The 15,535-nt window shown below is 42.2% G+C and overlaps 1 protein-coding gene across 1 annotated transcript in view; it reads left to right on the top strand.

The window, feature by feature from the left end:
• The window catches only part of DNAH6 (dynein axonemal heavy chain 6), a 3,261,518-nt gene extending 3,257,943 nt beyond the window's left edge, over positions 1–3,575 (top strand). The window contains 1 exon segment of the mRNA XM_029602297.1: positions 3,260–3,575. Coding sequence (XP_029458157.1) covers positions 3,260–3,363 — 104 coding nt within the window. The 3' untranslated portion in view covers positions 3,364–3,575.
• Positions 3,576–15,535: the final 11,960 nt, after the last annotated feature.

Below are 15,535 nucleotides of genomic sequence, written 5' to 3'. Positions count from 1 at the left end.
ATCATGTTTTCTTATGCAGCAACCCATTGGCTACTGTGCATATTATTTGTTTATAGTGGATGTCACTTATAGATGATTCCTGTGGAAATGTGTGTAGGCCACATCATTTTTCATCATGTTGTAGATCTTGTGGTTCACCCACTTCTCTCTTTGCAGTTCTATTACACATATCACAGGTAATGGCATGAATAGGTAGAGATAATCCCACAATTAATACCAGTTAATAGTTATGATAACTACTCTCCCCACCCACCAAATTTGCCTGTTATAATGTAATCAATTTTTGCTCTGTTTTATGTAATAAGTTAAGTCTGTAAACCATTGTGAAGGCTTGCTCCAAACAACGGTATATAAAAACCAACAAATAAATAAATAAATTCATATACCGTTTGCCTCATGAACCCCTCTTCCCTGGACCAGATAGGTAGCTTTTTCCTTCCTGGATATCCCAGAAAAATCAAGGGTCTTTCAGTAGTGACAGAGGCCAGATCTGTCTCTCCCTCACCATCAGTTCCTTCAATGATCCAACATCCTTCTTTTCCACATGGAGGAATCTCTAATTCAGAGCTGGACACACAGACCAGCATGGAGAAACCACATAGCTAGTAGACTCTGATCAGGGACTCTATGGCCAAAACTACAAAGTCCAGCATGTGAGATTTATCATCAATTACTAGATAAACCCATTGATTATCAATACCACCTCCATGCCCTCCTAACTCTGGGCCTGCCAGGATTCCACATGCTTGGCCCATGACACGTTCTCCTCACACAGCCAAGTGTGGATGGTATGGTAACTCAGGTGAGGGAGAGGAGCTGGACCCAAAACCTCCTTGTGGAGATGTTGTACTAGCTGCCTTTGCCCCCCCCCCCCCCCTTCCACTCATGAGTGACTTCTCTTAGGTCCCCTCCTAATTTGGGGTTTCTAGATAGGCCTGGATTTTTCCCTGGCCCCTCAGGATAGTCACTAGTACTAGGCTCCTCCTCACTTCATCTCCATTCTTCCTCAATGAGGACCACAACATTTGCTTCTGAGGAATTGGTATTTGTATCCCAGGTACTCACCCTGGTGCCCTTGGTCCCCACGTTGCTGCTGCTGCTGCTGTGCATTCCAGCAAGTTGTCATGAGGCCTCTATTGGTCCATTTCTTCCCTCCAAAAAGATAGGTGATTTGGGAGGAGGGGGAACCGTGCATTCTCCACCGCTACATCTCTTCCTTTATCTGGTGTTGTACCAGTTTCCTCTGGTAGCACCACTCTCATTTCAGATTCCTCCCTGAATACAATGGGGGGGGGGAGGGGGGGCACAATACTGTTTATGGTCAAGTCTCAAGCTCATACAATGGTAATCTCCAAGCAGTAAGCACACCAGTCACAGGTCTTAAACCCAGTGGAACTTGGCTCACCCAATATTCACTCCTCCATCAATGAAAAGCCACAGGTGATCCGGTAGCTAGTATATCATTCTCACACAGAGCTGATCTATCACTGAACAACAGAAGGATTTTAGAAGTTCTCTTCCTGATGCACCAACCACACTCTGCTATCTCCAAATCTACTCAAAGATGGTTCCATGTCTGGTGCTGGTCCTCTCCTGATTTGCTCCAAAGCCTCAGATAGGGCATGATGTCAGACACAGGGAAACCTCGGTCATATGGTGCTCATTCCAGCCTGCCAGCAAAAAAAATTGGCATTTTAAAAAGACAACATGTAACCTCTTTGAACCATGGGCACTTGTAAGCACCAATGTGTAATCATACCACCTCTCTTGTCAGAGGGGTGCAGTCCCCTTCCCATCCTTAGAGAGTACTAGATTTGCTCAGCCAGGGTGGGAGAAAAGTTTCTGAGTCCTATAGAATGGGATAAGAAACATCTGCAAGACCACTGAGAAGAGGTTAGCTAAAAAATAAACACAGTCCACATAAATGTGGCCCAAACATGAAAAAGTTTACTTGCAGTCAAATTGGAAAGTTCAGCATTAAAAAAACAGGTCCAAACCATTCAAAACTCAAGGAAAAAAAAAACAACTCAGTTTTCGATCTCAAAAAATCTTTAAAATCCTTTCACAATGCACAGTTCTTATGCAGTTAGGGCCTGATTTTAAAAAGCATTTACTCGAGTAAAAAGCAGGTTTACTGGAGTAAATTCACTTTACTTGAGTATGTGGGTTTTTGAAAATTGCTACAATATATGCCATTGACTTGTCTATAGGATTTACTCACATAAGTGCACTTTACTTGAGTAAATGGCTTTTGAAAATTGCTACAATAGTAGCTACATTTACGCATGTAACTCCTTTTGAAAATTACCCCCTTAGTTTGTTAGTTTCAGAATAACTCTATGCCCCCTCTGTCTTGCACTCTATTGTTAATCTAGAAAGGATCAGACAAAAATATACTCTCTTGAAATGTTTCCAAATAGTCACACTTCAATGAGTTGACCAAATCAAATCTCCTTCTTTCCGATGGTGGATATAATGTCCTTCTTCACTCCTGTCTTCTTAATCCTTCCTAGACACACTCCTGGCAGCCCAGGTCAGAAACCTGTCTTCTGGTTGCTTCGCATAACACTTAGATATTTCAACTCAGAAACTCCTCAAAACTCCTCTTATACAGACTTCCCAGCAGTGCTCATGGGAATACTAGTTTCAGCTTGTTAGCTCAGTCCTCAAGCACGCCTTCTAAATTCCTTCTTGTGTCTCAGGGAGGCATCTTTTATACTTACAATTTGTCCCATCCACTCGGGGGGAGGGAAGAATTACCCTGCCACTCAGTTACAGTATATACTACCTCTGAATTCTCAGCTCCTTTTACCAAGCCTAGTTTACCTGTAGTGGCCAAGAAAGGGCCTCACCTGTTCCGATCATTGCCTCCCCTAGTGCAGGTAAAAGTTCACGTACTGCTTAGAGCATGCTTACATTAACCACAAGTGTGCATAGTTAGATCAGGGGAATTTTAAAGTATATGTGGAAATCTTCACATATACTATGTGCCTGTGTTATATGCGCTAGCAGAATTTTCAAAGGAAAATTTTGCAAGGAGTTTCTCTTTAAAAATGAGCTTGCAGTCATGCAGGAAGGCTCATTATTGCTTACATACCTTAAAGGAGAAATTGTCAATTTTTTAAATAGATACCACTGTGTTATCGTTTGAAATTAAATGGCAAGCATTTATGTAACTGAAAGTGATTTTGACAGTGGTTATTTTATAATATTTTTTTACATTTTTATAATCTATGTTTTTCTCCTTCTTTGTTGTCAGGTCATTCTACAAATTTTGTGGTAACAGTCTTATTGCCTTCAAACAAACCTAGTGATTATTGGATATCCAAAGGATCTGCTTTGCTCTGCCAACTGAATGAATAAGTAGAATGCAGAATCCAGCAGAATTTCAAGAAGAGCTGAAAGTCATTTTTAAATTTAATTTTCACATAACAAAATGCATATGCCAATATGATAATGCTATAATAATAAACTAATAATCTTAAAATTAGGTATTTCTGTTATGTACATTGTTATCAAATAATAAAGCTATAGAAAGCATGTACGTTTCTATATGTTAGAAATAAAAATAATTAAATGTGATAGTCATGGTGAATTTATTTTTGTGTATTTATTTGGCATTCTTCAACCTAGTGCTTTTATGAAAACTCTCATAGGATAATATGTATCTACTGCATGAAAAAATAAACATGATTTCTAACAAGATAGAAGCAAAAAAATATGACAAGCATGCTGCATTAGTCAAGTATCCTTTTTACCTTGAAAGAATGAAAATGGCAGTGCTATACACAGCTGTATGGAACACTTGGGTTAAGTTTTTGGGCCCAGCTTTTGCTTCTTACATTGCTTGTGAGTAGGGATACTATAGTGGCAGAATTCATTGCCTCTAAGTAGAGGAAGTCATTGCCTCTAAGTAGAGGAAGTCCTAGCCATTTCTCAACATTTACTCTTGTTGGCTAGAATTTGGGTACATAAGTACCAGATTCTGGAGAGAATTGTGGTCTATGACTCCCAGTCAATGACTGTTGCCACAATGTCTGGGCTAGAGAAGACTATAAAATGAAAGTGATATGTTAGGCAGTTGCAAAAAATGTGTTTCCCAATTGAGGCCTGTTCTGATTGAGCTGTATTCTTTAAGGAGCAAGAAAAAACTGCTGGAAAACACCATTTAAAACAAAACGGGGAGAGGGGAAACAGAAATAGATGGTCCAGTATTGCAGTTCTTTTAACAAATTTTATTTTAAAAAGCTCCCCCCAAAGCCATCATTAAGTAGATCTATGCAAAAATCTATTAACAGGACTATAATATCTAGTGCCATCAACTCCACAGCATTATAAGGCCTGTTCTGATTGAGCTGTATTCTTTAAGGAGCAAGAAAAAACTGCTGGAAAACACCATTTAAAACAAAACGGGGAGAGGGGAAACAGAAATAGATGGTCCAGTATTGCAGTTCTTTTAACAAATTTTATTTTAAAAAGCTCCCCCCAAAGCCAGCATTAAGTAGATCTATGCAAAAATCTATTAACAGGACTATAATATCTAGTGCCATCAACTCCACAGCATTATAAGGAGGTCATTTTCTATCGTGCGCGATACCTAGATCAGGGCGGAGTCAGGGCAGAATCTGCACCAGAAGGGGAGGAGTCGGGGCAGACTCCGCGACTACTTCGCTGATGGCGAAAAGGTAGGACACCTTATCATTGCCAGTAGCGCGCCCAGTAGCACCACCTTTCACAGTGGCGCTATTGGGTGCGAAACCGGCAGCGATAGCACTACGGAGGTGCAATCGCTGCTGGTTTTTGCAGGCCCGCCCCCCGCTTCGCCCCCCGGTACTGCCGAATTCACAGAGCTGCTATAGTTTAGAAAATCCAGCCCTAAGAGAGCAATTTTTAAAACTAATAGTTTTATCTGTGGCCTGTGCACCAGTTTTCAAGAGGAAACTACAAGTGTACTTTCCCTTTGAAAACTGCATAGGGGAAAAGTACCTATAAGGATTGATATCTTATTCTAGGCATGTTAGAACCAAGTTTTCAACTGTATTGGACATCTCTGAGGAAAAAATGCAAGTTTTAAGTGAAACCTTAAAAAGTGGTTTTCTCACTCTAAAATGGTGTAGCTCTGCTTCTTTCACTGCAAAATTGCAAGAAATCACCTCCCAAGCATGTTAGAACCAAGTTTTCAACTGTTTTGGACATCTCTGAGGAGAAAATGCAAGTTTTAAGTGAAACATAGAAAAGTGATTTTTCTCTCTCTGAAAAGGTGAAGATCTGATTCATTCCTCCTCAGAGATGTACAAACAACATAAATTAAGCTTATGGTAATGTTAGGACTCCCGGCCGTGGGTCACCGCGGCCGGGCCCCCTTACCTCTCTCGGTGGATGCCCACTCCAACCCTCCTTCCTGGCAGCCCGGGGCGGCCCAGCCCCAAATCCCACGGCAGCGGCCTGCCCATGTGCCCCTGGACACCGCTGATTCAATCTCTGTACACACCTCTCTCTCCTTCTTAAAGGGGCCGCGGTAGGAAACATCTCCCCGGCTCTGGGAGATGACGTCACTGAGCTTGGGTATTTAAACACAGCTCAGATCTCAGCACCCTGCCTTGGCAACAGGACTGGCTCCTTGATGAGTGCATTGTTGCTTGTTCTTGATTCTGTGTTCCAGTTCATCTTCCTGATCCTGTGTTCCAGTTTGTCTTCCTGATCCACTCCAGCACCTGGCCTCTGATTGACTTCCTGGTTTTGACTCCTGCTTGGTATCTTGACTCCACTACTTCGCTGCCAGTCCTGACCCTTGGCCTGCTACTAGGGATGTACATTCGTTTTCAACGAATGTACAATCTGCAAAACACATGGCAGTCCCTCACGAATGAAACATATTATATTAGTTTCATTCTTTTGGTTCGCAGTGCTTTCTTAGCGGCCGTTTGAAATAGGAGAAAGCCATGTGGGAGTATCCATAGCAACAACTAGCCCTTTCCTGTAAGTCATAAGTGACCTCACAGCCCTGTCAGATCAGGGGCGGGGAAAGGCGCTAGGTACCTGGAACTCGCGGAGGGAAGGGTGCTCTGCTGGACGGCTCGGCATCCCATGTGGCAGGGTGGGGAGGAAGGTGGCGCCTGCCTACCGATTTCCCCGCCCCAGGGACGTCAATCCATCCGGGGCGCCGGGTGACCCGCCCATCCTCTTTCTCCCTTTCAGGGAAGCTGGCGTTCCCTCGGCTCCCCGGCGGGATGAGAAAAGGAGGAGGCAGGCCTGCCGGTCAAACACACAGTGCATCCAGAGGCGCATGGCGTTTGCCGGCACAGGTTCGTCCCAGCGCCACGGAAATGCCAGGATGGCGGACTCCCTCTCTTGCAACTCACGCTCGTGGTGGGTGGCATCGAGGTGAGGTCTTGTGGTGTTCTTGTCACTATCGTGGTTCCTCAGTGTGTTGGTGCTAGTCTTTCTGCTGCTTTGTCCCTTTATCGGTGCCTTGTGGTTTTTTCTGACACTCTTTCTGCTTGCTATGTTCCCCCTTCATTGTGCTGTAGGATGTTGATGCCACTTGTCTTGCCACTTTGCCTGTCGTGCTGCCTTCGAGGGTTCATGCAACTGTTATTGGTGCTCTCTTTTGAAGCTGTGGTGTGTTTTTGACACTCTCAATGCTGCTTTGCACCTCTGTAAAGCACTCTTGCCACTCCTAGTACCCCTTTGCCCCTTTACAGTGCCTTAGGCTTTTCATGCCACTTTGGTGCCACTTTGCCACAGTCTAAGCACGTTGGAGTTCTTTTCTCGTTCTGATAATTGCTCCCCAGAAGTTTCATCAGAATTGATAAGAAAACCCCAGTTCTGCAGCCAAAAATAGGCTGCAAATACTTCCCCCACTGATTTTAATGGCAAGTGAAAAACGAATGAAACTAATGAACAAATTGGTTTTTTCCCCTATAAAACTAATGAAATGAATTAAGGTCCCGGCAAAACGAAACAAATCATAAGTGACCTCACAGCCCTGTCAGATCAGGGGCGGGGAAAGGCGCTAGGTACCTGCTACTTCGCTGTCTGTCCTGACCTCCGGCCTGCCTCACCGTTCTGCCATTTTGCTGCCTGCCCTGACCTCCAGTCCATTCCAGATAATGTCTGCTGCCAGCCTCAACCCGGTCTGCCTGATGCCGGCACCCAAGGGCTCAACCTGAGGGAAACGTGGGCTGGTATAGGTGAAGCTCCTGTTGGGTTCTCCCCACCTGTATCGCCTCCTGATGGTGAGGACCACTGGGGGCTTGCCCTCGGTGGTGGTTCCAACCTCATCTCGGTTCAAGTGTCCACAAACGCAATAGGTTGCCAAGGCCATGGATCCGGCAGACCTGAGTGGTCTTCAAGCCATTCCCAGGCTGGCTCAGTGCCTCCAGCAACAGCAGCAGTACCTGGATGTCTTAGCTGCCATGGTGGAGCGTCTAGCCAATCTTCTGGATTCAGCACCAATGCCCGTCGCTTCTCCACCCGTACATGCGGCGGCACCGGTTCACACCGCACCTCTTCAAGTTCTGGCACCTCCCCGCTACGCTGGAGATCCTAAGCAGTGCCGCCGCTTCCTGAACCATTGCTTTATGCATTTCTCCTTGCAACCAGCACAGTTCACCAGTGACCAGGTCAAGACCACTTTTATTTTGTCACTGCTTGACGGCAGGGGGGCCTCCCCCTTGTGGGAATGCAAGAATTCCCTACTAACAGATCTTCCTCGCTTTGTACAGATCTTCAAACAGGTCTTTGATGAACCCGGTCAACAGTCTACGGCCGCTTCTGACCTCCTTCATCTTCATCAGGAGTCACGCTCCCTGGCGGACTACACCGTAGAGTTTCGCACCCTGGCATCGGAACTAGGGTGGCGTGAGGACAGTCTGTGCAGCATCTTCCTAGAGGGCCTGGCCTCGAGAATAAAGGATGAACTTGCCGCTCGGGACCTGCCAGAGGACTTGGAGGCCCTCATTGACCTCTCCGGGCGAATCGACCACCACCTACAGCAGCGCCTCCAGGAACTGAAACCAGGTCGTAAGCTCATTCCGCTGATGCCATCCTTCTCCCGACCTCTGGCTCCACCTTCTTCCTCGGAATCAGCTCAGACTCGGGCAGAGGAACCCATGCAGGTCGGTTGCAGCCATCTCACTCCGGAGGAGAGACAACAGTGTCGGACCTTAGGCCTATGCCTCTACTGTGCAGGTAAGGGTCACTTGTTGGCCCAGTGCCCCAAGAGGCCGGGAAACTCCAGATGACACTAGGCTGAATAAATCCTGCTCCCCAATGCACCGCTCCAGTAACACTTGTCTACCCCGAGGGCTCATTTTCCACACTGGCCTTCATTGATTATGGAGCTGGGGGGAACTTCATCCTTTCGGACTTAGTTGAACAACTGAAGCTTCCCATCATTTCCAGGACACCACCACTCATTATCTCCTCCATATGAGGGGACCCATTGCCAGGCTGGGTAACCCACATCACCGCCCCGGTGAGGCTTCATACCGGGGTCCTTCATGAAGAAGAGATCTCGTTCTTCGATTTGGAAAAGGCAATACATCCTGTGGTACTGGGGCTCCCATGGCTTCAGAAGCACTCGCCCCGTATTGACTGGGAGACCTTGCGGACTTGGAGGACTTGGAGGCCCTCATTGACCTCTCCGGGCGAATCGACCACCACCTACAGCAGCGCCTCCGGGAACTTAAACCAGGTCGTAAGCTCATTCCGCTGATGCCATCCTTCTCTTGACCTCTGGCTCCACCTTCTTCCTCGGAATCAGCTCAGACTCGGGCAGAGGAACCCATGCCACACGACTTACCTGAACCCAGACTTCTGCTTGCCAAGACTCAGCCAGCCCTGCCAACTACTTGAAAGTGTTCTCCAAAGAAAAGGTGGAGACAATCCCTGAGCACCATCCGTTCGACTGCACCATAGATCTCCTCCCAGGCACCATGGCCCCCCCAGGGCCAGGTATACCTGCTATCTCTTCCTGAAACTCAGGCTATATTGCAGTACATTCAGGAGAACCTCGACAGGGGCTTCATCCACCCATCAACCTCGCCTGCTGGAGCCAGGTTCTTCTTTGTGGCAAAGAAGTACGGCATGTTGAGACCCTGCATAGATTATCGGGATCTAAACTCCATCACCTGTAGGAACAGAGATCCGCTCCTGCTCATCTTGGAGCTGCTGGATCACCTCCAGGGGGTGAAGATTTTTACCAAAATGAACCTCCATGGGGCCTATAACCTGGTCGGCATCAAACCTGGGGACGAGTGGAAGACCACCTTCACAACACGTGATGGGCGCTATGAATATTTAGTGATGCCATTCAGCCTATGCAACACCCCGGCTGTCTTCCAAAACCTCACGAACGAGGTCTTCTGTGTTATGCTCCATACCAATGTTATAGTCTATCTTGATGACATCCTCACCATCAGGAAGTCCGATGTGTACTGCAGTGCTTACGGGTACACCGACCTTTTGCCAAATTAGAGAAGTGTCTCCTTGAACGGAAGTCGCTCCCCTTCCTGGACTTCATAGTCTCCACAGATGGTTTCCATATGGACCCGGGGAAGGTCTCCAGTATTCGGGACTGGCCCCAGCCCTTGGGGCTTCATGCTCTTCAAAGTTTCCTTGGCTTCGCCAATTTTTACAGACACTTCATACCTTGATACTCACACCTAGTGGTGCCTCTTACCGACCTGATGAAGAAGGGGGCTGACATGACGCATTGGCCACCTAAGGCATTCACTGCCTTTGAGGAACTGGGGAAGTTTTGTACAGAACTGGGGAACCTTTTGGGGAAGGGGGGAGTCTCTTCCAAAGGGATGGGCTCCACTTTAACCAGGATGGAACCTGACTGCTGGTGCTAACCTTTAAAAAGGAGATAGAGCAGCTTTTAAAGTAGAACAAAGAGGAAAGCCGACAGTCACTCAGCAGCACATGTTTCGGAGGAAGGTAGAGTTAGGACATCCTGACTGTGAGGTTCCAATAATAAGAAACGTAGTCCAAGTGCCTGTAACTAAAAACTCACCTGAGCTAAAAAATTCTAACTTAGCCCTATCAATTAAAAAGCAGAATGAAAATATAAACAAAAAACAGACTTTGAAATGTTTGTATGCTAATGCCAGAAGTCTAAGAAGTAAGATGGAAGAATTTGAATGTATAGCAGTGAATGATGACATAGACTTAATTGGCATCTCAGGGACATGGTGGAAGGAGGATAACCAAAGGGACAGTGCTATACTGGGGTTCAAATTATATTGCAATGACAGGGAGGAGTACCCGGGAGGCGGTGTGGTGCTTTATGTCCGGGATGGCATAGAGTCCAAGAGGATAAACATCCTGCATGAAACTAAATGCACAATCGAATATTTATGGGTAGAAATCCCTTGTGTGTTGGGGAAGACTATAGTGATAGGAGTATACTACCGTCCACCTGGTCAAGATGGTGAGACAGACAGTGAAATGCTAAGAGAAATTAGGGAAGCTAATCAAATTGGTAGTGCGGTAATAATGGGAGATTTTAATTACCCCAATATTGACTGGGTAAATGTATCATTGGGACATGCTAGAGAGATAAAGTTCCTGGATGGAATAAATGACAGCTTTATGGATCAATTGATTCAGGAACCAACAAGAGATGGAGCAATTTTAGATATAATTCTCAGTAGAGCACAGGATTTGGTGAGAGAGGTAACGGTGGTGGGGCCGCTTGGCAATAGTGAACATAACATGATCAAATTTGAATTAATGACTGGAAAGGGGACAGTAAGCAAATCCACAGCTCTCGTGCTAAACTTTCAAAAGGGAAACATTGATAAAATGAAAAAAATAGTTAGAAAAAACCTGAAAGGAGCAGCTACAAAGGTAAAAAGTGTGCAAGAGGCATGGTCATTGTTAAAAAAATACCATCCTAGAAGCAGAAAGCCTGTGAGGGAGTCACTTGGACCGTTAGATGATTGAGGGGTTAAAGGGGCAATTAGAGAAGATATGGCCATCGCGGAAAGATTAAATGATTCTTTGCTTCAGTGTTTACAGAAGAGAATGTTGAGGAGATACCCGTCTCAGAGAAAGTTTTCATGGGTAATGATTCAGATGGACTGAACCAAATCACGGTGAACCTAGAAGATGTGGTAGGCCTAATTGACAAACTGAATAGTAGTAAATCACCTAGACCGGATGGTATATGAAAGAACTCAAAAATGAAATTTCAGACCTATTAGTAAGAATTTGTAACCTATCATTAAAATCATCCATTGTACCTGAAGACTAGAGGGTGGCTAATGTAACCCCAAATTTTAAAAGGGCTCCAGGGGTGATCCGGGAAACTACAGACCACTTAGCCTGACTTCACTGCCAGGAAAAATAGTGGAAAGTGTTCTAAATATCAAAATCACAGAACATATAGAAAGACAGGCTCTAACAGTGAAAGAAACACATTTCAACATGGGAAAATCACTTTTGTATCTTACACTCAAAACTTGCATTTTCTCCTCAGAAATGTACAAATCAGTTGAATTCTTGGTTCTAACAGTGAAAGAAACACATTTCAGCATGGGAAAATCACTCTTGTACCCTTCACTCAAAACTTGCATTTTCTCCTCAGAAATGCAGAAATCAGTTGAAAACTTGGTTCTAATAGTGAAAGAAACACATTTCAGCATGAGAAAATCACTTTTGTATCTTTCACTCAAAACTTGCATTTTCTCCTCAAAAATGTACAAATCACTTGAAAACTTGGTTCTAACAGTGAAAGAAACACATTTCAGCATGAGAAAATCACTTTTGTATCTTTCACTCAAAACTTGCATTTTCTCCTCAGAAATGAACAAATCAGTTGAAAACTAGGTCCTAACAGTGAAAGAAACACATTTCAGCATGGGAAAATCACTTTTGTATCTTACACTCAAAACTTGCATTTTCTCCTCAGAAATATACAAATCACTTGAAAACTTGGTTCTAACACTGAAAGAAACACATTTCAGCATGGGAAAATCACTTTTGTATCTTACACTCAAAACTTGCATTTTCTCCTCAGAAATGTACAAATCAGTTGAATTCTTGGTTCTAACAGTGAAAGAAACACATTTCAGCATGAGAAAATCACTTTTGTATCTTTCACTCAAAACTTGCATTTTCTCCTCAGAAATGTACAAATCAGTTGAAAACTAGGTCCTAACAGTGAAAGAAACACATTTCAGCATGGGAAAATCACTTTTGTATCTTACACTCAAAACTTGCATTTTCTCCTCAGAAATATACAAATCACTTGAAAACTTGGTTCTAACACTGAAAGAAACACATTTCAGCATGGGAAAATCACTTTTGTATCTTTCACTCAAAACTTGCATTTTCTCCTCAGAAATGTACAAATCAGTTGAATTCTTGGTTCTAACAGTGAAAGAAACACATTTCAGCATGAGAAAATCACTTTTGTATCTTTCACTCAAAACTTGCATTTTGTCCTCAGAAATGTACAAATCACTTGAAAACTTGGTTCTAACACTGAAAGAAACACATTTCAGCATGAGAAAATCACTTTTGCATGTTTCACTCAAAACTTGCATTTTCTCCTCAGAAATGTACAAAACCATTGAAAACTTGGTTCTAACAGTGAAAGAAACACATTTCAGCATGAGAAATTCACTTTTGTATCTTTCACTGAAAACTTGCATTTCTTCCTAAGAAATGTACAATTCCATTGAAAACATGGTTCTAACACTGAAAGAAACACATTTTAGCATGAGAAAATCACTTTTGCATGTTTCACTGAAAACTTGCATTTTCTCCTCAGAAATGTAGAAAACCATTGAAAACTTGGTTCTAACACTGAAAGAAACACATTTCAGCGTGAGAAAACCACTTTTGCATGTTTCACTCAAAACTTGCATTTTCTCCTCAGAAATGTACAAAACCATTGAAAACTTGGTTCTAACAGTGAAAGAAACACATTTCAGCATGAGAAATTCACTTTTGTATCTTTCACTGAAAACTTGCATTTTCTCCTCAGAAATGTACAAAACCATTGAAAACTTGGTTCTAACAGTGAAAGAAACACATTTCAGCATGAGAAATTACTTTTGTATTATTCACTGAAAACGTGCATTTCCTCCTAAGAAATGTACAAAACCATTGAAAACTTGGTTCTAACAGTGAAAGAAACACATTTCAGCATGAGAAAATCACTTTTGCATGTTTCACTCAAAACTTGCATTTTCTCCTCAGAAATGTACAAAACCATTGAAAACTTGGTTCTAACACTGAAAGAAACACATTTCAGCATGAGAAATTCACTTTTGTATCTTTCACTGAAAACTTGCATTTCCTCCTAAGAAATGTACAAAACCATTGAAAACTTGGTTCTAACTGTGAAAGAAACACATTTCAGCATGAGAAAATCACTTTTGCATGTTTCACTCAAAACTTGCATTTTCTCCTCAGAAATGTACAAAACCATTGAAAACTTGGTTCTAACAGTGAAAGAAACACATTTCAGCATGAGAAATTCACTTTTGTATCTTTCACTGAAAACTTGCATTTCCTCCTAAGAAATGTACAAAACCATTGAAAACTTGGTTCTAACAGTGAAAGAAACACATTTCTGCATGAGAAAATCACTTTTGCATGTTTCACTCAAAACTTGCAATTTCTCCTCAGAAATGTACAAAACCATTGAAAACTTGCTTCTGACAGTGAAAGAAACACATTTCAGCATGAGAAATTCACTTTTGTATCTTTCACTGAAAACTTGCATTTCCTCCTAAGAAATGTACAATTCCATTGAAAACATGGTTCTAACACTGAAAGAAACACATTTCAGCATGAGAAATTCACTTTTGTATCTTTCACTCAAAACTTGCATTTTCTCCTCAGAAATGTACAAAACCATTGAAAACTTGGTTCTAACAGTGAAAGAAACACATTTCAGCATGAGAAAATCACTTGTGCATGTTTCACTCAAAACTTGCATTTTCTCCTCAGAAATGTACAAAACCATTGAAAACTTGGTTCTAATAGTGAAAGAAACACATTTCAGCATGAGAAAATCACTTTTGCAGGTTTCACTCAAAACTTGCATTTTCTCCTCAGAAATGTACAAAACCATTGAAAACATGGTTCTAACTGTAAAAGAAACACATTTCACCATGAGAAAATCACTTTTGCATGTTTCACTCAAAACTTGCATTTTCTCCTCAGAAATGTACAAAACCATTGGAAACTTGGTTCTAACAGTGAAAGAAACACATTTCAGCATGAGAAATTCACTTTTGTATCTTTCACTGAAAACTTGCATTTCCTCCTAAGAAATGTACAAAACCATTGAAAACTTGGTTCTAACAGTGAAAGAAACACATTTCTGCATGAGAAAATCACTTTTGCATGTTTCACTCAAAACTTGCATTTTCTCCTCAGAAATGTACAAATCAGTTGAATTCTTTGTTCTAACAGTGAAAGAAACACATTTCAGCATGAGAAAATCACTTTTGTATCTTTCACTCAAAACTTGCATTTTCTCCTCAGAAATGTACAAATCAGTTGAAAACTTGGGCCCAACAGTAAAAGAAACACATTTTAGCATGAGAAAATCACTTTTGCATCCTTCACTCAAAACTTGCATTTTCTCCTCAGAAATGTACAAATCACTTGAAAACTTGGTTCTAACAGTGAAAGAAACACATTTCAGCATGAGAAAATCACTTTTGTATCTTACACTCAAAACTTGCATTTTCTCCTCAGAAATGTACAAAACCATTGAAAACTTGGTTCTAACAGTGAAAGAAACACATTTCAGCATGAGAAATTCACTTTTGTATCTTTCACTGAAAACTTGCATTTCTTCCTAAGAAATGTACAATTCCATTGAAAACATGGTTCTAACACTGAAAGAAACACATTTCAGCATGAGAAAATCACTTTTGCATGTTTCACTGAAAACTTGCATTTTCTCCTCAGAAATGTACAAAACCATTGAAAACTTGGTTCTAACACTGAAAGAAACACATTTCAGCATGAGAAAATCACTTTTGCATGTTTCACTCAAAACTTGCATTTTCTCCTCAGAAATGTACAAAACCATTGAAAACTTGGTTCTAACAGTGAAAGAAACACATTTCAGCATGAGAAATTCACTTTTGTATCTTTCACTGAAAACTTGCATTTCTTCCTAAGAAATGTACAAATCCATTGAAAACATTGGTTCTAACACTGAAAGAAACACATTTCAGCATGAGAAATTCACTTTTGTATCTTTCACTCAAAACTTGCATTTTCTCCTCAGAAATGTACAAAACCATTGAAAACTTGGTTCTAACAGTGAAAGAAACACATTTCAGCATGAGAAAATCACTTTTGCATGTTTCACTCAAAACTTGCATTTTCTCCTCAGAAATGTACAAAACCATTGAAAACTTGGTTCTAACAGTGAAAGAAACACATTTCAGCATGAGAAAATCACTTTTGCATGTTTCACTCAAAACTTGCATTTCCTCCTAAGAAATGTACAAAACCATTGAAAACTTGGTTCTAACAGTGAAAGAAACACATT

This window comes from Rhinatrema bivittatum, chromosome 1 (genome assembly GCF_901001135.1).
Source record: "Rhinatrema bivittatum chromosome 1, aRhiBiv1.1, whole genome shotgun sequence".
NCBI lineage: Eukaryota > Metazoa > Chordata > Amphibia > Gymnophiona > Rhinatrematidae > Rhinatrema > Rhinatrema bivittatum.
This window is presented reverse-complemented; position numbering and strand designations above follow the sequence as displayed.